Source organism: Geotrypetes seraphini, chromosome 11 (genome assembly GCF_902459505.1).
Source record: "Geotrypetes seraphini chromosome 11, aGeoSer1.1, whole genome shotgun sequence".
NCBI classification, from domain to species: domain Eukaryota; kingdom Metazoa; phylum Chordata; class Amphibia; order Gymnophiona; family Dermophiidae; genus Geotrypetes; species Geotrypetes seraphini.
The window spans coordinates 13,348,198-13,374,801 of NC_047094.1; the positions used below are offsets into that span (position 1 = coordinate 13,348,198).

Sequence of the window (26,604 nt, forward strand, 5' to 3'; positions counted from 1 at the left end):
ATGTGTGTGTGTGTATATTCCAGGTTCATGAATAACCGGGTTCCTTCCCACCGAAGGTATCAACCCACCGAGTATGAACACGCCGCAAATTGTGCCACCCACGCTGTAAGTCTCCAAGGCTAGGCCTGTTTTTCATGGGTTTGGGAGGAAGGATGGACTTTGCAGGCTCAGGCAGCGCTTCTCAATCTTTGCGATCGCCATCCACTTTCGCCTGATTTCTTTCTGCGTTTCAAAAGGAAACAATCAGGAGTGAATTTCTGTGTGCGGCTATGGTTTCGCAAATCCCGTCTGTCACTGCTGAATGAAAGAGTCACGAACAAAAAGGCTTTATGAGTTCAGACCCCGAGACTGCATCCAGGTGTGCCCCCTGATCAAATAACAGGCACCTGCCTCTATTCTAATCCATTTTTAATGAAGAATCAAATTTTTAACTTAAGAGCAGAGAAATGAATCCGCTTGCTTAGAAAGTATAGACAGAGCACAGAAGGATCCCAGGGAGAGGAAATATTCTAAGGGTGTCAGGTCAAAAGCGCGCCGGGACAAAGGCTCGCCCAGACAATTGAGTGCAGCGCGGAGGCGCGCGCCACTCAAAATTAATGTTTTTAGGGCTCCGACGGGGGGGCATGGGGGGAACCCCCCCACTTTACTTAATAGACATCGCGCCGCGTTGTGGGGGCGTTGTGGGGGGTGTGGGGGGTTGTAACCCCCCACATTTTACTGAAAACTTCACTTTTTCCCTGTTTTTAGGGAAAAAGTTAAGTTTACAGTAAAATGTGGAGGGTTACAACCCCCCAAACCCCCCATAATGCTGGTGCGATGTCTATTAAGTAAAGTGGGGGGGGGTTCCCCAACAAAACCCCCCGTCGGAGCTCCTAAAAACAGTAATTTTGAGCGGCGCGCGCCTCCGCGCTGCGCTCAATTGTCTGGGCGCGCCTTTGTCTTTCGCGCCGTTGTCTATGAACCTATTCTAAGGCCTCTATTTTTTTTTAATCTTTATTGATTTTCAAACTTTGACAGTGCAATACAATTAATTGAACATAAAATACTGCATACAACGCACTATTAACTACACAAGTAATACATAAAATAATCATTTTCTCCCACCCTCCTCCCAATTATTAATACAATAAGACATATGATATGATTACAATATTATAAGTAAGTAATTTAAATCTTCAAAATACATTTCCCTCCCTCCACCCACCCACCCTGGATGTGTAAGGAAATCTAGGAGAGATATACGACCCTTATATGACCCAAATGTAGTCAATGGGCTCCACACTTTATTAAATGAATTACTAAAACCCAAACATTCTGCATTCATTCTCTCATATTTATATGTGGTACACACATTTGCCCACCCCTAAGGCCTCTACAGTGGTACCTTGGTTTACGAGCATAATACGAGCTTATACGTGGTGAGCGTGTTGTCGGGGCACCGGCTGACTTAGGAGAAGAGAGGTGAAGCCGCGCGCATGCTCATTCAGGACGGCGGCAGGCTTAGATGGGAGCCGGGAGGCGCTGACCAGCGGCAGTGGCATCGGCCAAAGCGGGAGGGCAGCCGCACGGGGACCCCGAGGGAAGGAAGGCGCCACTTTGGAATCGCTGCAGCACCCGCAGGCAGGCCCTCACCCCTGGGCCACCGTTGCTGAGGGCTCGTTTATCGGGGCAGTGCTCGGTTTACGAGACAAAAGTTTGCTGAGTGTTTTGCTCGTCTTGCCAAACACTCGCAAACCGGTGCACTCGTAAACCGAGGTACCACTGTATTTTAAAACCATTTCCATTTGTAAATAGCATTATTTATATGTGCATGTCAATTTCAGAAAGCTACTATTTACATGTAGAGATTATGATGACATGGCTTTGGGGGTTACAAAGCTACATATGTACTGTATTCCCCACTGGATTTTGCCCCAGCTTATATTGCTCTGTTTCCAAAAATTGGCTTAATTGGCAGCGTATGGATCAGTGTCCCGCAAAGTTTTCGGCGCCATGGCAGACGATGCCCGGTGCAGCAACCAGAAGGCATCCGGAAATGCGTGGACTCCGATACGACGATGTCACATACCCGTGTGATGTCATCACACCGACATCCGCGCATGCACGGAGCTCCTCCGGTCGTGACCCTGAACTTGTCACTTCACCGGTGGGGGAGGGGAGGTGCGGGGAGAGAAGGAGAGATGCCGGCGCCAGCTGACTGTCTACAGGGCATGCCTTTTGCCATGAGAGGCACGTCTTGTAAGCAGTCAGCCAGCGCCGGTGCTTCGCCTCCTTGCCAGCGTCTCGCGGCACACCTGGAATCTGCCGCGGTACGCTAGCGTGCCATATACTGATTTAGATGAACAGGTTTGGGAAATGGGACTATAATCATGTATGAGCCATCTCTGATTTTTGACTTTGGCTAATCTGTCGCTAATGAACCAAACTGCTTGCCTTGACCTCTACCCATGACCTCTGCCCGCTCTTGGACTCTGTCTGCCTATTGTCTTGGATTTGTTTCTCTGCCTGGTACTTCTGCCTCCTCTTCTGTCTAATATCCACTTTCCACTCCCTCCTCCTTGGGCCCCCTTGGCATCTTCAGTGGACCTAAAAGGAAAGGCAGCTTTTATAGGTGAAGGTGCCTGTCCCCATGAGTGGACCTGGTCATGATACATATGTTTCATTATAAGTACGTAGTTTTCAAAAATAATACCACCAGAAATGAGCGTGTCCCAGTAGGAACATCTCAATTCCAGTCTATGTAAAATGGGCCTTAACATGTCTGTAAAGATCCCCACCTCGTCCCTCATTTTGAAAATATCCACATTTTGGATTGGATTGGACTGGATTATATCGACTTTTATATACCATTTCTTTCCACAGTGTTAAAGCAGTTTAAAATAAAAAAAAGAAAAGATAGTAAACTGAATTTCAAATAAAATATGATCTTATAAAGTATAAAAATCAATATATTTAAAACATTGTTGACATGGTCAACACATTGGCTTTTCCATTAGATAATTTAGGACCAAATACCGTGATGCAAACCTCTCCCAAATGGTAAACTTCTCAGCATGAAAGTAGCCATGGGTTACATAAAGGACCAGATTCAACTAGAAGTCAACACAATTGGCCATATCAAGACATAATATGGTCAAGCCTCAGAATAAGTTATTTATTTATTTATTTTAAAAATATAAGAACATAAGAAGTTGCCTCGACTGGGTCAGACCGGAGGTCCATCTCGCCCAGTGGCCCGTTCCTGCGGCGGCCCACCAGGTCCTTGACCTGTGAAGTGAATTCTTGACCTTTATAATCTACCTCTACTTCTATAACCTATCTCTGCTGCTATCTGTACCCCTCAATCCCTTTATCCTTTAGGTACCTATCCAAACCTTCCTTAAACCCCTTTACTGTGCTCTCGCCTACTAAAACCTCCGGAAGAGCATTCCATGCGTCCACCACCCTCTGGGTAAAAAAGAACTTCCTAGCATTGGTTCTAAACCTGTCCCCTTTCAATTTCTCCGAGTGACCCCCGTTTTATTCCAAAATGGTTTACAATAAAATATTGAAACAGGTCAGAACAGACAAAAGCAAAAGCAGATGGATTCAATCCTTACAAGGCACTAACGAATAATTGCGTTTTCAGCAGTTTCCTGAACGAACTCCTATCATCACATTTCCGAATTTGGCCAACAAGGCCATTCCACAGTTTTACTCCTGCACACGAAACGGTCACGGCATTCGTTTTCACATACTTGGGGATTGGCCTTTGTTTTCAACAGTGCTGAATTTTCGGAACGCAATGATCTTGATGGTTAGTAACCAGACATCAATCTCTTAATAAAATTCAGGAATACATTTTTCTAGGGCAGATGGGGGGAAAGTGGCAAAAACTTGGAACAACCTGTCCATTTGCAAAACAGCCCAAACTCATGGAAGCATTCTACTTTCATTTCAAGAAAACACATGATTTTATTGAATGAATTGTATTCCATTGCTCTGTTGCCTAAGTTTATTCTTAGGATGCTCATGGTCATAAGTTGTGTCAAATTTCTTGACCAATTTCCTTGAACAGAGTTCAAACAAAAGTCATTAACAGGACTGCTTTAATATTAAAAAGACAGTATATATCAAATGACATGAAATAAATAATTAATACAAGGAGCCTGTGGGTGCCAGTGCAGTAGTACAATAAATATATCATAGCTGTATAATAAACTCAAATTATATACAGTCAATACAACACAAAATTCATTACTAGTCTAGAGATATAATTTCTGTAGCTCCATATTACCTATAATTCTATTCCCACAACTAACCACAAAATACCCAAGCTTCAGGTTACCCTCTAAGGCAGGAGTAGGCAATTCCGGTCCTCGAGAGCCGGAGCCAGGTCAGGTTTTCAGGATATCCACAATAAATATGCATTAGATAGATTTGCATCTCAAGGAGGCAGGGCATGCAAATTTATCTCATGCATATTTATTGTGAATATCCTGAAAACCTGACCCGGTTCCGGCTCTAGAGGACTGGAATTGCCTACCCCTGACCTAGAGCAAGAATCAGGGAACAGATCAGCTAGGACAGGGGTAGGCAGTTCCGGTCCTCGAGAGCCGGAGCCAGGTCAGGTTTTCAGGGTCTCCACCATGAATATGTATGAGATGAATTTGCATGCCCTGCCTCCTTGAGATGCAAATCTCATGCATATTTATTGTGGATATCCTGAAAACCTGACCTGGCTCCAGCTCTCGAGGACCGGAATTGCCTACCCCTGTCCTAGTTGATCTGTTCCCTGATTCTTGCCCTTGGTCAGGGGTAGGCAATTCCGGTCCTCGAGAGCCGGAGCCAGGTCAGGTTTTCAGGATATCCACAATAAATATACATGAGATAGATTTGCATCTCAAGGAGGCAGGGCATGAAAAATTCATCTCATACATATTCATGGTGGAGATCCTGAAAACCTGACCTGGTTCCGGCTCTCGAGGACCGGAATTGCCTACCCCTGCTCTAAGGGCTCCTTTTACTAAGCTGCGATAGCGTTTTTAGCGCACGCAGCATTTTAGCGTATGCTAAACCCGCGCTACGTGGCTAGAACTAACGCCAGCTCAATGCTGGCGTTAGTGTCTAGTGCGCACTAAGCGCGTGCTAAAACCGCTATCGCAGCTTTGTAAAAGGAGCCCTAAGTCTAAAAACATGCGTGCCCAACTTCACCCTCCGCAAGCAAAGTTGCATGTCCAAGTTATAGAGCATGGTCAGTTGCAATCATAACTTATTGGGATAATTAGATGCTAATTTGCCTTAATCAGTGATTGGCTGTGTCGGTGTTAATTAGCAGTAATTGGCGTAACTGCCCTTATTCAGAATTCTGTAATGTGAGCTTGAGCTTACTTAGCTGTATCTCCTCTGCTTTTGTCTCTGGAGAACTTATAGAAAATTGTAAGTTGCATGGGTCCCTGATGCATCATTCGCATGTGCTTCTTAATCTTACCTCCCCATCTTATAGGGGAAAATACCCTCCTGGAATTCAAGACAAAGTTAGACAATTTCCTGCTGAACCACAATGTACACAGGTGAGGCTAGTCTCAGTTAGGGCAAACGGAAGGAAGTTCTTCTTCACCCAGAGAGTGGTAGAGAACTGGAACGCTTTTCCGGAGGCTGTTATAGGGGAAAACACCCTCCAGGGATTCAAGACAAAGTTAGACAAGTTCCTGCTGAACCAGAACGTACGCAGGTGAGGCTAGTCTCAGTTAGGGCAAACGTTAAGGAAGTTCTTCTTCACCCAAAGAGTGGTAGAGAACTGGAACGCTTTTCCAGAGGCTGTTATAGGGGAAAACACCCTCCAGGGATTCAAGACAAAGTTAGACAAGTTCCTGCTGAACCAGAACGTACGCAGGTAGGGCTAGACTCAGTTAGGGCATTGGTCTTTGAGCGGACTGCTGGCCACGATGGACCACTGGTCTGACCCAGCAGCGGCAATTCTTAGGTTTTATGTTTTCCCCTCTTACATCAATAAGTTTGAGCGCCTAAAATTTAGGGCCATTTATAACCTGGCGACACTTTTATTCTATACAGGAAAGTGCTGCCTAAATTCTACTATAGAACAGGTTCTTACCGTGCAGCCTCCAGGCACTAATTGGAGTTGCTGAATTGCCCCCTCCCTCCCCCCCCTGGGTTGATTATTGGAAAGTATCAGTGTCTACGAAACCTTTTACGCACTTGTTAGGATTGAGAAGGGAAGCTGTAAAATTATATAAATTTACATAGCAGAGTCGGAGGCAGCTAGGAAGCTAGATCGGTTAGCATACCTTAATAAAGGGACCCCCTATGTCTCTCTCCCACTTCCAAACAGCATCTGATGTGCCCCCTCTCTCCTTTCCATCCAGCATCTCCCCTTCTTTCCCCCCTTCCATCATCTCCCACCATTTGTCTCTTCCCCACACCACCTTTCTCTTTCCTCTTCCATCCGGTACCTGCCCTCTGTATCTCCCTTCTATAAAGCATCTGTCCATATCCCTTTCCATCATTATCTTCTAGTTTCTCCCCCCCCCCTTCCATACAACACCAGCCCTCTCTCTCTTTCTATCCAGTGTCTTCCTCTCTCTCACCTCCTCCCTTCTTTCATCACATTTCCCTCCTGTCTCTCCCTTCTTCCATCCAGGCCTCTGACATCCTTCCATACAGCTTCTTCTCCCCTCTCTATCCTGCCAACAATATTTTCCTCCTTTCTGTATCTCCTTCCTTCCATATAACATCTTTTCCTTCGTTCCACCTCATCTTTCCATCCAGCAGCTCACCTTTTGTTTCTCCCTTCCATCATGTCCCTCCTCTCTATCTCCCCATCTGCCCTCTCTCCCCTGTTCTATCCGGAATCTGTTTTCCCCACTTCTATACAGCATCTGCCACTTCCCTCTCTCTGCCCTTCCATCCATATCTTCCTTCTGTCTGTCTCCCCTTCCATCCAACATCGGCCACCTCTCTTTCTCTCCCTTCCACTTCCATAAAGTGTCTCCTTTATTTCCAGCATCTCCCCTTTCACTTCCCCCCTTCCATCACCTTCCACCTTCTCATTTAGACAAGCAGCAGCAATGGCCAGGATGGCGGTGGGAGGGAGGAGGGAAAGTGCTGCTCCTGGTGCACAGCAGTCCAAAATTTCTCCATGGGGTCTTCAAAAGAGGTGTCCGGCTGTGCAGCCACACCACTTAGAGGGAACACTGGGGCAGCAGTAATCCCTGATGTTTGCTTTCAAAATTTCACTGAAAACCCCCTAGTGTTAGTTTCACAATACTGCTACTAGAGGTCAAGCCGCCAAATAAGGGTACCTTAGTTCTGCTGTAAAATTTCTGGTTTTAACATAGCATAGTAACTATCCCTCTTATTCTCTGTGACTAAATTTGGATAAAATGCTCTATTAAAAGCATTATTCTTAGTATATTTCTTCCTCTGTTTTCTCTTTTAGCTCTTGCCTTTTCATTTTATAAGCAAAAAAGTACAGTTTCACTAGTGAAATAAAATGATGATGCTATTCTTTCACTTTTAGTTATGGATCATTCCCAGCATTCTTGGCAGCTCCATCCTTCATCTCCTATCTGATGATCAATGGGAGACCATCTCAGCTTGGATCTATGGCTTTGGCTTATGCGGCCTCTTCATTGTATCCACCATCTTTCACACCATTTCCTGGAAGAAGAGACACCACAGGTGAGAGAGGCTAAGTGGATCTGTCACCTCAGTCATTTGGGAGACAGTGTGACTCCAAGTCATAAAACAAAGAAAAGAAAGGGAATATGAATCGCCTACAAGGTCTACTTCATTTTATAAACCTTACAGGAAACTCGTATTCAACAATGGGTCATGTCATGGCCGTCTCTGACTTTAGTTGGCTTTCTGAAATGTCGTCTTGGTACAAGATTAAAACTGTCCCCAACAAATTAGCTGCTTATCTATTTTCCCCAAAATGATCTGCTTCTCTTCTCCATCCCATTCCAAGTTCTCCTTCCTATCCTTCGTGCGTGCTCCTCTTGTGTCTACGCTTCTCCCTCCGTGTTTGTGGTGATTGGGGATGATCATACCCGCAAATACGGAAAAACCGCAAATAACTTTCTCATATATTATTCACGGTTTTCTGTTAAAAACCATCGAGAATATGATAAAACCGTGAAAACAGAAAACTGCGAATAACATATGAGAAAGTTAAAAAAGTTGGAAGAGGAGGCCAGAAACATTGACGGTCTGAAGCTGCCAGAGGACAGATTGCGCTAGCAAAATGCCAAGTATTCTAGAAGGTGCCGCACTCATGGATGACGCACTGTAATTTTGGGGGAGGAGCCAGCATGCTAAAAATCGCAAATAATCGAAGTCGCAATTGCTGAAACCGCGAATACGGAGGGAGAAGTGTATATCAAAATCAAATATGGAACAGATGATCAGGGAAGCTTCCAGATAAGCAGGGGGATCTCCAGAATCTCTGCAAGTATACCAAGGACTGGTGCTTTCTGGGTGCTGGCTATTGGTGGTTATATACCTGTGGGCACCGGAGCAAATATTTTTAGACTAATGGCACCTCTTTGGGTCGTTCAGATGTCCTGTGGGTTTATTTCGTAGCCGCTCTTTAGAAACAAAGTGAGGGTTGCACTGGGGCAGGAGGCCAGGAAATGCCGTGTTCAGTGTCGGCCCAGCATCTGCTTTCTGTGAATGCCGACCATTATGTTGCAAAGATACTTTTTGTATTAAAAATTCTAAACTTTAAAAAAAAAAAAAAGAAATGCTAAAAGGTTCCACATTGCAGGACCATCATTTCTATGGCATCCATTCTAATCCTATATCCCACAGACAATTTCCTAATGTTTCAAGTTTGATCACAAGTATTTGAAAGTTTCAAGTTTTATTTAAAATTTGATTGATTGATTGCCTGTCCTGGATTCTAGACGATATATAATAATAAAAAATGAGCGAATAGAAAAATTAAAATAAAGACATATACGAACAAAATACGTAGACACGGTGCTACTCGAAAGGGTCCAGAGAAGAGCGACTAAAATGGTTAAGGGGCTGGAGGAGTTGCCGTACAGTGAGAGATTAGAGAAACTGGGCCTCTTCTCCCTCGAACAGAGGAGATTGAGAGGGGACATGATCGAAACATTCAAGATAATGAAGGAAATAGACTTAGTAGATAAGGACAGATTGTTCACCCTCTCCAAGGTACGGAGAACGAGAGGGCACTCTCTATAAGGAAGTTCTTCTTCACCAAGATGGCTGGAACGCTCTTCCGGAGTCTGTTGAAGGGGAAAACACCCTCCAGGGTTTCAAGACTAAGCTGGACAAGTTCCTGCTAAACTGGAATGTACACAGGTGAGGCTGGACTCATTTTAGAGCACTGATCTTTGACCCGGGGGCCGCCGCGTGAGCAGACTGCCAGGCAGACTGGTCTGACCCAGCAGCGGCAATTCTCATACATATTCATTATGGATATCCTGAAAACCTGACCTGGCTCCGGCTCTCGAGGACCGGAATTGCCTACCCCTGACTAACCAAACCGTATCGACCCTTCCCAGACCCTGACGCATATAGCTATTGACCTTGTAATCTCCCTGGGAATTGCCAGGCTAATTTCTTGTTGTAAACCGCCTGGAACTGAAAGGTATTGGCGGGATAGAAGACATCAATGTAATAATATTGTCATTTATAGCTAAAGAGACTTATGATCAAGAAATTGTTTTATTTTACTTTTGTGATTATGATAAACATACTGAGGGCCTCAAAATAGTATGAGGTGGGCAACATGTGGCCCCTGGGCCGCGAGTTTGAGACCACTGTGTAAAACAAAACAAAGATATTTCAAATATTACAAATCATCATACTTTAAAAAGCAGTCGGCAGGACAGAAGACATTTTCAGATCATTCTAAATATATAATCTCAACACAAGAAAGCTTTAACAAGCAGTTCGGTTTTTGACATTTTCTTAAAATTCATCCGAGCAGAACAGAAACGCAAGATTCCTGGCAGTGCATTCCAAAGCTTTGCACCCGCTACCAACAACATGGCCGCACCGATCTTAATATGGGAGATTGGCAGCCTACCCTCTGAACACAATCTCATACTATTTTCTGATCTCAAACTTCTTTTAGGCTGATGGAGTTCAAGAAACCCTTGAAAAACAGTAGGAGAGATGTGGCGCAAAATCTGATGTATTATGGAAAGAATTTTGACTTGGACTCTTGATACTGTAGAGCAGGGCTGCCCAAGTCCGGTCCTCGAGATCTACTGGCAGGCCAGGTTTTCTGGATATCCACAATGAACATGCATGAGAGAGATTTGCATACCAAGAAGGCAGTGCAGGCAAATCTCTCTCATGCATATTCATTGTGGATATCCAGAAAACCTGGCCTGCCAGTAGATCTCGAGGACCGGACTTGAGCAGCCCTGCTGTCGAGAAATGAGTTACAACCTATAAGCTGAAGATAAATATGGGGAAAACAGTTTCTTTGGCTCAGTGGTTCCCAAACCCTGTCCTGGGGGACCCCCAGCCAGTCAGGTTTTCAAGATATCCCTAATGAATAAGCATGAGAGAGATTTGCATACCTGTGGCTTCCATTATATGCAAATCTCTCTCATGCATATTCATTGGGGAAATCCTGAAAACCCGACTGGATTGCGGCCCTCGAGGACCGACATTGGACACCCCTGCCCTAATGAATATGCATGAGAGAGATTTGCATACCTATCGCTTCCATTATATGCAAATCTCTCTCATGCATATTCATTAGGGATATCTTGAAAACCCGACTGGCTGGGGGTCCCCCAGGACAGGGTTTGGGAGCCACTGCTTTGGCTAGTCCCACAGCATCAGGAAATTATCTATTTGTTTACCAACCATAAAATCCTGTCGATATAAGAGATTTCCTGATAAACTATTTGCATTTCAGGCAGACAAAATGAATTCATGGTTATGTACTATTATTTCTTAGGCTCATTCTTATGTGTCTTTTAGGAAGCTGTTGAAATCTGATCTGTTTGGTAAATTTGCAAATTGATATTTTAATTTGATCTTAATGTATTTTTATGCCAATTGTATTTCTTTTCACTGATTGTACAGCTCTTCTAGATGTGAACCGCCTAGAACTATGTGGTGTGGCGGTATATAAAATTATTATTATTAATTATACTTTTGATAAGCAAACTAGAGTTCTGGGCATTCAATCAGATAATTTATTGAGCTTGGAACATCAAGTTAATCTGGTTTGTAAAAAAAAAATCATTTTTTTTTTTATTTTAAAGAAATTATGAGTAGTTCGGAAATATTTTGATAAGTCCAATCTTGCACTTCAATTGCTTATTCTTATTGTTTATTTAGGACTGTGCAGAATACTGCAGTGAGGGTAATTTTTTTCCATCTCTAAATATGATAGAATTACACCACATTTCATTAAATTACATTGGTTGCCAGTAAACGCAAGGATTTGTTTTTATTTGAGTATTTATAGATCACTTACAGCCTAAGTGGATTACATTCAGATACTCAAGTATCTCTCCCGATGGGCTCACAGTCTAACTTACCCTGAGCAATGGGGGGTTAAGTGACTTGCCCAAAGTCACAAGGAGCATCGCTGGGCTTGAACCTTCAACCTGAGGCTGCAGACCTGACCACTAGGTCACTCCTCTACTCCTTTGAGCTTTGTATTATGATTTTTTAATATTCTATATGGCCAGGTGCCATATTATTTAGTGGAATTGATTTCATTACTAGGAGAAAAACCAGATTATGTTGTACCGAAGCAATTCTACCTTCAATTTCTCTCTCCAAAGACAATTAGATGATTTGCTCAATGGCTCCTTTAATTTGGAATGATCTCCCTATCGTAATAAGATCAGTAGGACAATATAATGTTTTTAGAACACTTTTAAAGATATTCATGTTTAAAAAAAAAAGTTATCTTGAAATTTATCATCTTCTACTGCAATATTCTATTTGAAAATTTGTTCCCAGGAATATAAATATATTGTTATCCACCCTGCGCTGGAGACAAGAAACCTGTTGGAAATACCCTCCTTCAGAGACATCAAATACAAAAAGTGTTAGGACAAGAATGTTCTCAGCAATGGCTCCAAGGTGGTAGAACTCCCTTCCGAAGGGAGTTCCAGAAGTTTCAAGAAAGGATAAAGAACATCCTCTTCACAGACTACTTTAACTAATAAAGCAACATAGAGGAGATAGTTGGCTAAGCCCCATCACTTTCACTTTCACTTTCACTTTGAGTGGCTATGTGAGATTGTTACCGGTATAGTGATCAGGCTTCTAACAGTGTCTTAATTACCATCTTTTTAGATATACATCTCACCATAATCTCCTTATAATTTATGTTGAGCCCTCAAAATCTCCCCCCAAACCTACTATACTCACCTGTCTACCACCCCAATAGCTCTTATGGCTTCAGCTAGCACCTATATGGCAGTATAGTAGGGTTTTGGTGGATTTTGGTAGGCACATACTTCTCACCATAAATGTTGTGGTTAGAGTGTCTTATGGGTCTGGCTCCTCCTCTCTATGGTTCACTAGGCCACTCACCTGACTACTTAAAACACCTGTGTGATGCTCTACCAGAATTTCTCATACTAGGATCTGCCGTTCTAGAGACAGGTATGTACTCTTTCATTGACAACTTTGTGAGGTGGGGGGGGGGTCATTAATCCCTCCAGTGGTCAACTGGTCAGTTTGGGTACCTTTTTGGCACTTAGACGCTTCCAAAAGAGGTCTATCCCAAAAGGTCTAAGTTCCGTCCAGGACGTTTTACAAAAAAGGTTTGATTATGCCTACAAGACATCAAAGTCTAGCACGCCCGTAGTCCACCAAAAGCACGTCTATAACACATCTCTTAACCTGCCCCCCCTTGAACTCTGGACACACAGCGGATGAAACATCTCACTAGATGTCCAGGAGAATGGTCTTGATTTTCGGCACTTGGACGTCCCAGTGATGAGGTCGTCCAAGTGCCGACTTAGGTGTTCTTTTGGACGTTTTCGTTTTTTGATTATGCTCCAAATAATATTCTTGGTGGCCCACATGGTGTCAGGTCAAAAGTGCGCCGGGACAAAGGCGCGTGCAGACAATTGAGCGCAGCGCGGAGGCGCGTGCCGCAGAAAATTACCGTTTTTACGGCTCCAACGGGGGGGGGCGTGGGGGGAACCCACATTTTACTGAAAACTTCACTTATTCCCTGTTTTTAGGGAAAAAGTTAAGTTTACAGTAAAATGTGGAGGGTTACAACCCCCCAAATCCCCCACAACGCCGGCGCGATCTCTATTAAGTAAACTGGGGGGGGGGGCTCCCCAACAAAAAACCCCTGTCGGAACCCCTAAAAACTGTAATTTTCTTTGGTGCGTGCCTCCATCTTGCGCTCAGTTGTCGGCGCGCGCCTTTGTCTTTCGCGGGGTTGTCTATGAACCGGCCCACACTATAAATTCAAGGAAAATGTGTTTATTTTGCCCCTCCCCCCCTCCCCCCTTGAACCCATAACTCCTGTTATGCTGCTATTAAATTTCCAGGCTGGTCTGGTTCTTCCTTTTTAAAATGATTTTTTTCCTTCTTTAGCAGACACTAGTTTTTCATGTAGTTTTGCGTTTAAAAATATTTTCTCCAGCAGTTTGATCGGACAGGACTAAGTCGGCTTTATAATCACTAGTCTTTTCATTTGCTCTCTGCAGAACCATGGAGCACTGCTTACATATGTTCGACAGGATGGTGATATATTTCTTCATCGCAGCCTCTTATGCCCCCTGGTGAGTTCATTCAGCCTAGGCAAGAGACTCGTACAATATTTAGAGGTTTGTGTGGAACAACCCTAGGTAGGGATGTATTCAGAACCGACTTTAGCATTCTGAAGATTCTCATGACAATGGCCTGATAACTCAGATTCCCTGTTTGTGAGCATCCTAAGAAGGATTTCTTAAGCCTGCAAGCTAAGACTCTTTAAAGGGGTCTTTGCACCCTTTGCTAATGTATAGAGAGCTGTAACCCCTATACTAGACCAGTGCTCCCCCTAGTGGGGAGTACATACATAGAGGAGAGAACAGAGCAGTGTCTCAAAATTTTTTTTTTAGCTCCAGTACACTAAACGGAGCAAATGTTTTTCATGGCACATTATAATTGAAATTGTAAAATTGCAAAACCAACAAAAAATTTAATTTGAGTCATTAAATATAAAGTTCTTCAAGCTATGTCTGGGTAATTGTAACAACGGTGAAACTAAGCTAGATAGAATAGAATTGCTAATCAACGTGATGGATGTGCTTGTTTACGAGTGCAAATGAACTGAAAATACAGCTCGATAGTCGTCAAGTAAACCCGCATTTCACCATCCACCATTTGCAGTCGTTCACTTTTTTTTTTTTTTCAATTTCATTTCTGTCGCAGCTGAAAATCCAAGTTCGCAAAGATAAGAAGATCCAAACAGTAACAAAGCCTCGATTGCTTTGTTGCTCAGGTTAAGATAACTCCTGCATAAAAAAAATAAAACTAAAATTACTTGCCGTTAGTTTTCGAGGACCAATCACAGCAAAGAATGATGCTTATTTGGGTGGCTGTGTCCTTACGCGCACAGGTGCTCATAACATTGACAGACTCTTGCAAAAGCGACATACATGCCATCTACGGTAGTCTAGTGTGCATGAAGGGAATGTTTAACAGTAAAGTAAAATTCTGGAATCTCTTGTAACGCACCCGGAATCTGTTCGGGGCACACCACTGTGCCGTGGCACATAGTTTGAGAGACTCTGGGGTAGACTAAGAACTGAACCATGTGCCATGGTACCCCCCCCCCCCCCCCATGAATGACCACAGTGATGCGCCAGGAAATTTAGTGAGTCTAAGAACCAGTAAAGAGGAGTAAAGGAGAGGAGAAGAGTCTGAATAGGGAAGTGATAGCAGGATAATTCTGTTGAGCTCAGGAAGAAGAAATTCTGTCTCCTGTATCTAAGCCGTGTTGGGTCTTAAAAAGAAAAGCTTTTTTAAAATTCTTTATTGATTTTCCAACAGAAAGAAAATATGAGAAAGAAGAGTCAAATATCATCATATAACAACAAAGTTTTATTATAACATAGTAGATGACGGCAGATAAAGACCCGAATGGTCCATCCAGTCTGCCCAACCTGATTCAATTTAAATTTTTTAATTTTTTCTTCTTAGCTATTTCTTGGGTTCCAATTGCCAAAATCTCTGTTAAGACTTACTCCAGCCCATCTACACCCTCCCAGCCATTGAAGCCCTCCCCAGCCCATCCTCCACTAAACGGCCATATACAGACACAGACCGTGCAAGTCTGCCCAGTACTGGCCTAGTTCAATATTTAATATTATTTTCTGATTCTAGATCCTCTGTGCTCATCCCACGCTTCTTTGAACTCAGTCACCGTTTTCCTCTCCACCACCTCTCTCGGGAGCGCATTCCAGGCATCCACCACCCTCTCCGTAAAGTAGAATTTCCTAACATTGCCTTTGAATCTACCACCCCTCAACCTCAAATTATGTCCTCTGGTTTTACCATTTTCCTTTCTCTGGAAATACCCTTCTTCTACGTTAATACCCTTCAAATATTTGAACGTCTGAATCATATCTCCCCTGTCTCTCCTTTCCTCTAGGAGTCATGACAGGGGTTGCCATTCAACATATTACCAATAATTGGAAAAATTACAAGAATCTTAATCACACATTCTGGTGGAACTCATTATGCCATATTTTTAAGATGGAAAGAGCAATAGCAGTACAAAAAGGGACATATAATAACTTTGTAAAGATATGGGGGCCATTGGCAAAATATTGTGATGAATAATCATCAATTCTTTTCTTTTCCTTTTCTTTTCTTTCTTAGTTGTATTTAGCACACTCAAGGGGGAGGGGGGAGTTGGGAATAATTTTATAAGATATGTTCTAATATGTTATATAACACGTGTATATTTCTATTTTGGTTGAAAATGAGATGAAGGGTTATTGGGTTGGGTTAAATGGTTGGGTGGGGGTTATTACATTACTAGATTTTTATGTGTTAGATATTATAGTGCTATATTGGAATTACTTGTATAATGTATTTTTGTGCACTTGTTGTTCAATTTGAAAATGAATAAAGATTAAAAAAACAACAACAGTGCAATAAACAAGTATATAAACATATAATAAATCAAGAAAAGCACATTCATCTTACAGACATACATGAGTAACCATTTTATCCCACCCAAAGACTAAGCAATAAAAACACAAATACATAGATTCTTTCAATAACCTTTCCCTATTTAAAATAGTAATGTAATCCCACCCTGGATCTATATACTCAAAGGGCTAAAATTAAGATAGAAATAGCGCTCCCCCGCCCCTCCCACCCTCTTTAGCATTCGGTGTGGAGTATAGAGCTGTTTGAGAGTGCGTCTGACATTCGGGTGGAGAAGTGACATGGGGGACTTGCTGTGTGGTGGAAGGCAGAATGGAGGGACCCATCCAGGAGCCTGCAAGAGTCCATAAGGACAAGAGGAAAACAATATTTTTGCACCTGATGTATTCAAGCTTTAGAGAACCTGGTACCGTTTAGGATTCTTGGGAGATAATCATAAAGTGAAGTACTATTTCTTAGTAATACAGTGGTACCTCGGTTTACGAGTGCACCGGTTTATGAGTGTTGTGCAAGACAAGCAAACTGGAAACCGAAAACCGAAACCGGAAACCGAGCTTGCCTCGATTTGCGAGCGGCACCCCCCCGTGATCCGGCACCCTCCCCCCCGCGATCCGGCATTCCCCCCCCCCGCTTGTGTCGCACCCCCCCCACCGTGATCTGGCATCCCCCAGCACCCACCCGAACACACTGCTTACCCCCATCTAGCACCGATACCGGCACCAACGCACAGGACATGCCGGTGCCCGAAGATCTACATCTTCTTGTTTGCTGGGCCTTGAGCATCTGCGCATGCTCAAGGCCTTCGAGTTCACGCTCTCTCCGGTGCCGGTGCCAGATAGAGGTAAGCAGTGTGTTCGGGTGGGTGCTGGGGGGATGCCAGATCGCGGCGGGGGGGGGGGGGGCGATGCGAGCAGGGGGAGGATGCCGGATCGCGGGGAGGGGGGATGGCGGATCACGTGGGGGGGGGGCCTTCATGAGTGGGGGTTCTCGGGTTGGGTAGAGCAGTGTCGCTGGCCTTGGGGGGGGGTTTCAAAGAGAAATTGGATAAATTCTTGAAAGAAGAAGTTATTGAAGGATATAGATAGGGAAGATATAGGATGAAGAAGGGTACAGTTAGAAGGATATAGATAAGGTAGGATAAAAAAAAAAGGGATAGCGGGGTACAGATAGAAGACTACTACACAAGTCCTAGACCTGATGGGCCACCGCGCGAACAGACTGCTGGGCGTGATGGACCTCTGGTCTGACCCAGCAGAGGCACTTCTTATGTTCTTATGTTAAGGGAGTTTCCCTTAGTTCCTATGGGGAAAGTCGCTTTGATATACGAGTATTTTGGTTTGCGACCATAAGAACATAAGCAGTGCCTCTGCCGGGTCAGACCACAGGTCCATCCTGCCCAGCAGTCCGCTCCCGCGGTGGCCAAAAACAGGTCAAGGCCTGTCTGAATCATCAGAAGGGGCTCCCCTGCCACCTTGGTTTCCCATTTAAGTTCTGCCCTCCTATCGAAGTCCTAGCCCTCCGGTCTTGCACATGCACGACCAGGTTGGTTTACTCAGTATCCCACGATCCCCCTATCCCTCAGGAATCCGTCCAATCCCTGTTTGAATCCCTGTACCGTACTCTGCCTGATCACTTCCTCCGGTAGCGCATTCCAAGTGTCCACGACCCTTTGGGTGAAAAAAAACTTCCTTGCATTTGTTTTGAACCTGTCTCCCTTCAGTTTCTCCGAATGCCCCCTCGTATTTGCTGTCCCCTTCAGTCTGAAGAATCTGTCCCTATCCACCCTCTCTATGCCCCTCATGATCTTGAAGGTCTCTATCATATCTCCCCTGAGCCTCCTTTTCTCCAGAGAGAAGAGCCCCAGCCTATCCAGCCTCTCGGCGTATGAGCAGTGTTCCAGCCCTCTTACCATTTTCGTTGCTCTCCTTTGGACTCTCTCAAGTACCGCCATGTCCTTCTTGAGGTGCGGCGACCAATACTGAACGCAGTATTCCAGATGTGGACGCACCATCGCTCGATACAATGGCATGATGACTTCCCGTGTTCTGGTTGCTATGCCCTTCTTTATGATGCCCAGCATCCTGTTGGCTTTTTTCGAGGCTGCTGCGCACTGTGCAGATGGCTTCAGTGATGCATCCACCAGCACACCCAAGTCTCTCTCGAGTCTGCTGTCTCCCAACAATACCCCCCCTAATTTGTAGCTGAACAACGGGTTCTTTTTCCCTATATGCATGACCTTGCATTTGTCCACGTTGAAGCGCATTTGCCATTTGTTTGCCCAGTCTTCCAGCTTGTCTGGAACGAATTATGCTCGTAAACCAAGGTACCACTGTATTTGGAAATGGGATGGATGGAGGGGGGGAAGGGGGATGGGAAGGGAGGAGGGAGTGCTGGAAGGTGCTTTATTGTGTTTGATAATTGATTGTTGATTTCTTTGAATTTATACATCTACAATGTATTAACTGAACTGAGATGAGGTTCTTTGTAAGATTTTTGTTATGTATATTTTATTTTTAAAAAACTCAATAAAAATGATTGAACATTAAGGGCTCCTTTTACAAAGGCACGCTAGCGGTTTAACGCGCGTAACGCGCTAGCCGCTACCACCTCCTCTTGAGCAGGCGGTAGTTTTTTAGGCCAGTGCGGGGGTTAGCGCGTGACGAAAAGTCGCGCTCGTCAACCCCGCTGGCGTGGCTTAATAAAAGGAGCCCTAAAGGTGCAAAGGGAACCCAAGTCCAACTTGCCAGTGCGTATGTCTCTTCTTATTTTCTTCATTGGGGTCCTTTTTCCTTTCTTTAAACCAGTGTTCTTCAACCAGCGGTCCACGGTGCGATCGATGAGGCGTTTTCTTCGAGCCAGCTCCCTCTTCCTCACTGATTCAGTGCGCAAAGCCACGGGCAGCGGCTCCTACGGGCGTCCTGCGCCTGAACCGGAAGCCTTCTCTATGACGTTGCAACGTCAGAGGGAAGGCTTCCAGATGAGGCACGGGACGTGCAAGGTGCAATTAGTACTATTATAGGGTGGGGTCTGGGGTGGAGATTGGGTAGAGATGGGCGGGGTCTGGCCCACGACTTAGCCCAGTGTTCTTCAACCGCCGGTCCACGGACCGATGCCAGTCCACAAGAATAATTCTTTTATTTCTGCCGGTTCATAGGTGTAAAAAGGTTGAAAAACACTGCTTTAAACGATGTTTTTGTGGCTTTAATAGCCTCTTTTAACCACGCCAGCTCTCGTTTTCTCTTCTTTCCACCCGTTTGATCTATTTTTGTGTTTATTTTTACACCGGTCCTCACATTCTCTGTCATTTCTGCCTCTGCCAGGTTGAATTTACGGGAGCTAGGTCCCTGGGCATCCCACATGCGCTGGGTCATTTGGATCATGGCATCAGTTGGCACAATCTACGTTTTCTTCTTCCATGAGCGGTGAGTCTCTGCAGATCCATTTCAACCATTTGGACAAACAGCTCACTCCTAAAGCTACGCGCGCGTGCAAAATACACAAATAGCTGCATAAAGGGGGCGATTCTTTATAGGGCGCTAGGAAGTAGTGAGCGCAAAGCTAGTATTCTATGACAAATTTGTGTGGCACAACCCATTATAGACTCAGCGATAATCAAGGGAATTCTATATCTGACCCTCCTCCCAATATCAGACCCTTCTTTTGTGCTGAATTTTCAGATAGAAGGCACCATAATAGGGCAAAAATGGCAGATTTGTACCCATTTATAGAATAGTGCTTGAATGTTTCCACGTGAATCTGCAAAGGGGGTGTGGCCAAGGGAGAGGCATTCCCTTAAACTGCACACACTGTAATAGAATAGTGTGAACCTGTGTTCAACCTGTTCACTAGAATAGTGTGAACCTGGATAGTGCAAACCTGTTCACTAGGATGGTGTGAACCTGTTCACTAGAATAGTGCAAACCTGTGCTCAACCTGTTCACTAGGCTAGTGCAAACCTGGATAGTGCAAACCTGTTTACTAGGATAGTGCAAACTCCTTCACTAGAATAGTGCGAACCTGTGCTCAACCTGTTCACTAGGATAGTGCGAACCCCTTCACTAGAATAGTGCGGACCCCTTCACTAGAATAGTGCAAACCTGTGCTCAACCTGTTCACTAGGATAGTGCAAACCTGGATAGTGCAAACCTGTTTACTAGGATAGTGTAAAACCCTTCACTAGAATAGTGCGAACCTGTGCTCAACCTGTTCACTAGGATAGTGCAAACCCCTTCACTAGAATAGTGCGAATCTGGATAGTACGAACCTGTTCACTAGGATAGTGCAAACTCCTTCACTAGAATAGTGCGAACCTGTGCTCAACCTGTTCACTAGGATAGTGCGAACCCCTTCACTAGAATAGTGTGGACCCCTTCACTAGAATAGTGCAAACCTGTGCTCAACCTGTTCACTAGGATAGTGCAAACCTGGATAGTGCAAACCTGTTTACTAGGATAGTGCAAACCCCTTCACTAGAATAGTGCGAACCTGTGCTCAACCTGTTCACTAGGATAGTGCAAACCCCTTCACTAGAATAGTGCAAAACTGGATAGTGCAAACCTGTTCACTAGGATGGTGCGAACATGTTCACTAAAATAGTGTGAACCTGTGCTCAACCTGTTCACTAGGATTTATACCTGGTTTCAACTGATGCAACTCTTCGTGCACAAAGTTGAGCATGGACCCTGGTGCCACGCACTATTCTGTTTAGAGTGACGATCCTGGAACGCCCATGATAGAATACTGTTTAACGCTGATTTTGTTTGGCACTGAATTGTGAATGCCATTTACTGAATCCAACCCAATGCACATGAAGTTAGGTGCATTACGCCTGTATAAATGTTCAACTGAGGGTGAAATTCATGGGTGCTAAGGGATTTTGCGCGCACTAACTGCATTAGCCCGCACTATAAACGGCGCTGTTGTCGGTGGCTACCGATCACCTGTCAGCCATGCAACGGTGCCGTTTGTGGAATTGCAACTTTGGAAAAGGTAGTTGCCGGGGTTTTCAAGCCCTACATTTCCCGTGCCTACCTTTGAAGTGAATTGTCCGGTGCTGGCCGCGCCCACAGTGGCGTTAGCCATCCTAAAGCATCTCCATATTCATGATGCAGACGCTGTTTGTTAAGGAGCCGGTAGGCGCTTCGATTTTTCATTTTAAAATGCTGTTTCTTGTTTTTTAAACAGCATTTTCAACGTAGGTTAGGCGCCTTTAGGGTCCCTACCGGCCCATCACTTAAGGCACCGTTGATAGAATACGGGCCTAAATAATTAGCACACGCTAAATGCTAAGATGTTGCGTCAGAGGAGAAGCTTCCGCCCGCACACATGCGACCGCAGGCAGACAGGTTTCGCTGGCTTCAGTAAGTTTCTTTACTAAAGCGTCGCGAAGGTAAGGGGGAGGAAGGGAGATAAATTTGGCTGGAGGGGGGGCCGCGCGCGATCGGTGACCGCACGCCTTCCCTCCCTTAACTGCGAGAACAAGGCCATTCACCGCTCCACGGGGCAGTGGATGGCCATGTCCCCGTGCCCGCAGTGAGCGCTCCCCTCCCCCGCTGTTTCGGCGGGTTACCTGGGGCTAACTGCCACCGTGTCGATCTCTAGTGCACAGTACCATAGTGGGAGAACCCCCTCCCCTTAAAAAGCTCCTGGAATTTAATCTGGAAGTATTGGTTTGTGGAAGGGAAGAACCTGAGAAAAATGGAGAGAGTAGCAGAAGGCAAAGCCCCATCCACTCCTGTCAATCCCTCCCTATCGTGCCATGCTGCTAAACACAGAGAGCTTCCCATTATCTCCACCTTAGTGGTGAGTGCTTTGGACTAGAGAATGACGTAGGGACAAATTTGTCCCCATCCTCGCGCAGGAACTCAATTTTCCCGCGCATTCTGCCCCATTCCTGTAAACTCTGCCTTAAACAGCGCAATCCCGGAACACTTATGATTTTAAAGTGTTTAAGTCTGGTGCAAATGAGGGCGGAGCTTGCAGGAATGGGGCAGGGACAGGAAAAGAATCCACCGGGATGGGACGGGAGAATCAGTTCCCATAGGGACAGGGAGAAATTGTCCCCGTGTCATTCTCTACTTTGGATTAGCTCAGTTGGTTTGACGTTTTTTGAGACTCACACCATCCTTCGATTCTCTGGCTCAGGTACAAGCTTGTGGAGCTGGCGTGTTATGTTGTCATGGGTTTCTTCCCAGCCCTGGTTATTCTCTCCATGGTGAGTAAATGAATCCATTTCACTAAAGCCTAAAAACCTGTAAAGATGGGAAAGGTTCATAGGTTCCCCAGCAGCTTTGGAGAATGGCTACAACCTGAAGCAAATGGAGCTCCTCAGAGCTACGAGGGTCCTTCAAAAACTTTCCGCACTTTTATTTAAAAAAAAAAAAAAAAAAATACTATTTATTAAATATATCAAAAGCAAATCACATCACTTCTTCACAGGTGAGCCAGTTTGCCTGACTGACCAATCACATGACATTCTACGACACACCCTCTTATGATTGCTCCCGCCCCCAACCATTTCCCGCAAAAATACGGATGTGCTGAAACTGTCTGAAGAACTCTCGTACTGTGTATACCATAATCCTGTGCTGAATTATCTCCACATTAGCAGCTCTGAATTACTGCACAAGGTCCGATTACTAAAGCATGACCTTAGCAGTAAAAATTAACATGGGCTTGACTAACCCATGGTATCTGAATGCTGCAGGTCTGTAAAATGCATTCTAATATATTTTTTTTCTATATTACTGAAGCTGAGACTAATTCACATTCCCAGCTGCAAGCCTCCATTCCAGCTAGAGCAGTGGTCTCAAAGTTGTGGCCTGGGGGCCACATGCGGCCCACCAGTACTATTTTGAGGCCCTCAGGATGTTTATCATAATCCCAAAAGTAAAATAAAACCATTTCTTGACCATATGTCTCTTTAGCTATAAATGGCAATATTATTATTAAGACTTAGCCAAAAGGAAAGATTGATAAACTATAAAGAGTTTTACCTCATGCAAAATTCTCATTTCTTTAATAAGACATTAACTATTTTTTTTCTGAGGCCCTCCAAGTACCTACAAATCCAAAACGTGGCCCTGCAAAGGGTTTGAGTTTGAGACCACTGAGCTAGAGTCTCTCCTCCCACCATTGCTACTGGTGTCCCTGATGACTTACTGTTCACCACCATTTCCTCCTTCCCCCTCCCCCAATACTCGTCATGCTGAAATATCCAAAAGGCTGTCCCTTCCCCAGTCCTGCCACCTTTCTTTTGAACGACCCCTCGCCTTGGCCCTTCTGAAGCCTAGCTTGAATGACCTGCTAATCCCAAAGGAGGGGGAAGGGGAGGGCAGGAGGGATCCCCAGCTGCTCCTGCCTTAGTGGTGGTTATCTTCAGCGTGGCACTATATGATTCCCTAGTGGTCCTACCAGGGTTGCCAGTAGATGCAAGTTCAAAGTTCACCCAACTTGTGTTTCTCTTTGTGTAGACTAATCGAGATGGCCTCATCGAGCTCCTTATCGGAGGAGTCTTCTACTGCTTGGGCATGGTCTTCTTTAAAAGTGATGGGCGCATACCTTTTGCTCATGCAATATGGCATCTCTTCGTAGCAATTGGAGCCGGGGTCCACTACTATGCCATCTGGAGGTACCTGTACAGACCCAATGAGCACATGCTGGAGGTCAAAATATCCAAATGAGATGCATCTTAAGGTTTCATGGTAGATGCAACATACTTGAAGTCCTTAAAAAAATGGGAGCTTTTCTAAAGAACATTATTTTATAATGGAGAGCAAATCACATTTAACTTCCATCTCGGTTGTTTTCTGGAAGAGTTTTCCTTTCCATCTCTAACTTGCCAGGGATGGCGCTTTGCACCCCCAAAAGTGCCTGAAAGATTTGTACTTGTGGTCTTTTTAAAAAAATGTACTTTTCATTTGATCAAGGGTTTTCTTAATGCAGAGGTTTTATACCATAGAATTACATGGGCTTTATAAAAACAAGGAAGAACAATGATTTGTGGAAAGACTTTGTTGACCCAAAAGGTTCCCAGTGAGGTGTTCCAAATTAAATGTATCCTCAATCACAAATATTTCAGGCTTTTTAAAAGAGAATGAAGTAACTTAAAGGTACAGTACACCTAATCAGATAAATATTTAAAGCGATTTCTACAGCCAGAAGCAGCTCCTGGCAGATTCGGGGCTAACCACTAATTTTCAGTGGCATTTAACCAGTTAGTACTGCTGAAAACTGGCTATTTGGGGGGTATTCCAGGGGCAGAGTCAGTACTTGGCCAGTTAAGTGCAAATATTCAGACAGACATGGGGGAAGCCACTGCTTGCCCTGGGATCGCTGGCATTGAATCTTGCTACTCCTTGGGCTTTGGCTAGGTACTAAGGACCTGGATTGTCCACCGTGAGAACGGGCTACTGGGTTTGATGGACCATTGGACTGACCCAGTAAGGCTATTCTTAATTTTGAAAATAACTGCACCTTGGGACAGCTATCAATAAAGTCAATAAAGTCTTCCACATCATGAAACTTGACAACATTCCAGAACTTTTATCTTGTCTGCACACAGTGACATAGTAAGGGGGGGAAGCGGTCTGTCCCAGGCATCGTCATAGTGGGAGTGCCGGCACCCAATCTCCTCTCTGCCCCTCTGCTCCTTCCTGACCCCCCACCTACCACGCAGGTGCGCCCCTTCCCTCGTACCTCTTTAAATTTCCCAGCGCAAGCAATACCACGAACTTGCTGCCCATGACAGTGTTGGCTCTCTCTGATGTCACTTCTGGGTCACGCGCCTAGGATGTGATGTCAAAGAGAGAGCCGGCACAGTATGGGTAGCAAGTTCGTGATGCTGTTCGCGCTGGAAAAATGAAAGAGGTACTGAGGAAAGGAAGAGGGGGGCACACACGCGGCAGGGGGGAGTCAGGAAGGAGCAGGGGGGAGGAGAAGAGGGCGGGGGAGGGGCAGAGAAGAGGGCAGGGGAGGGGCATTACCACCCCGGTCGCCACTCATCCTCGCCACGCCACTGTCTGCAAGCACGGTGGTACCTCGGAATCCGAGCGCCCCAGAACGCGAACGACTTTGAATCCGAACGTAGCTCAGCCCAAAGCTTCCCCTCTGACGTAGCTTCATGTTTCCGCCTGGGAGGGAAGCTTTGGGCTGAGCAACGCTTGCAGTTCCCGTTGCCGACCTTGCTGCCTCTGAGTTTGTGGGACCAAGGAACGGATTAATCCAGTTTCTGTTATTTTCAATGGGGAAAACTGTCTTGGAACTCAAACGTTTTGGAACTCAAACGGGGTTCTGGAACGGATTCCAAGGCACCACTGTACTGTGAATTTCATGTGAGCCAGTATTTACAGTACTATGAACATTCCTTATAACAGGGGGTCCAAGACTTTGACGAATGTTTCTTCTGCACATTTTCTGTATTTATTACTACGTAGAATCCCAACTGGAGTTGGGATATTATAGATATCATTTTCATAGAGCACAGTAGATAGACAGCAGCTAGATTAATCTTTCGATGAAGTCACTTTGGAAGGGCAAGCCCATTATTGAAAGAGCTCCATTGGCTGCCAATGAAAAAGAAGAGCTCGGTTTAAGATAGCTTGGGTGGTCCATAAGGTCTTCTGGAGAGAACTCTCAGGGACTAATACTCCAAAATTACTGTTAATCACTAGCTCTCAACTCTGTTTATTCCACTCAGGTTGTACCATCTATTAATCATTGTAAACCGCACAGAACTTCACCGTCCTGCGGTATATAAACTGTTATTATTATTATCATCAAGGTTACAGGTTCGTTCTGTAACTCCAGAACAATATAACATTTTGAGCTGAACTTTCCTGCTCCCCAAGTCCACCGGAAAAAAAGTTATTCGAGGCTGCCTTCAAATTTCAGGTAGAGAATGATACGGGGAAAAAATTTGTCCCTGTCACCGCGACCACCATCCCTGTCACCGCCCCATCCCCACGACCACTGTGCCCCCCCATCCCCACGACTACTGTCCACTCCCTCCTTCCTAATGTGAGGAAACATGCACGATCATGGATCGCGTAGTCCAGAAGCACCCGCCGGCCCGATCGCCGCGTCCTGCCATCTCCCTCCCTCCACCTCACCTTAGCTGCCTGCCAAGTCTGACTTTAATTCTCCTCCCAGCTACACGCTTTCGAAAAGCCACGTGCACGGCTGCTTGAGCTGTTGAATCTTCTCCTCTGACCCAACTTCCTGTTTCCGGTTGCGTCAGAGGAGATTCAACAATTCAATCAGCTGCGCACGCGCGACTTATTGAAAGCGTGCTGGCTGGGAGAAGGATTAAACTCGGATTCGTCAAGCACCTAAGGTGAGGTGGAGGGAGGGAGATGGCAGGACGTGGGATGCGGCGATCGGGTGGGGATGCTGGACCGCGCGATCCGTGCTGGCTTCACTGCAGAGACGAGACCATTCACCGCTCCATGGGGCGGTGAATGGCCTTGT

At 45.1% G+C, this 26,604-nt stretch overlaps 1 protein-coding gene across 1 annotated transcript; it reads left to right on the forward strand.

The window, feature by feature from the left end:
- Positions 1-24,385, forward strand: MMD2 (monocyte to macrophage differentiation associated 2). The gene is made up of 6 exons (XM_033963858.1): positions 1-105; positions 7,520-7,680; positions 13,683-13,757; positions 19,458-19,559; positions 22,282-22,351; positions 23,610-24,385. The coding sequence occupies exons 1-6, from the start codon at positions 1-3 to the stop codon at positions 23,817-23,819; spliced, it is 723 nt and encodes a 240-aa protein (XP_033819749.1). The 3' UTR covers positions 23,820-24,385.
- Positions 24,386-26,604: the final 2,219 nt, after the last annotated feature.

Coding starts and splice junctions, on each gene's coding strand:
- MMD2 (XM_033963858.1), top strand. CDS start 1: ATGTGTGTGTGTGTATATTCCAGGTTCATGAATAACCGGGTTCCTTCC. Junction 7,681..13,682: donor TGGAAGAAGAGACACCACAG/GTGAGAGAGGCT, acceptor TGCTCTCTGCAG/AACCATGGAGCACTGCTTAC. Junction 22,352..23,609: donor CCCTGGTTATTCTCTCCATG/GTGAGTAAATGA, acceptor CTCTTTGTGTAG/ACTAATCGAGATGGCCTCAT.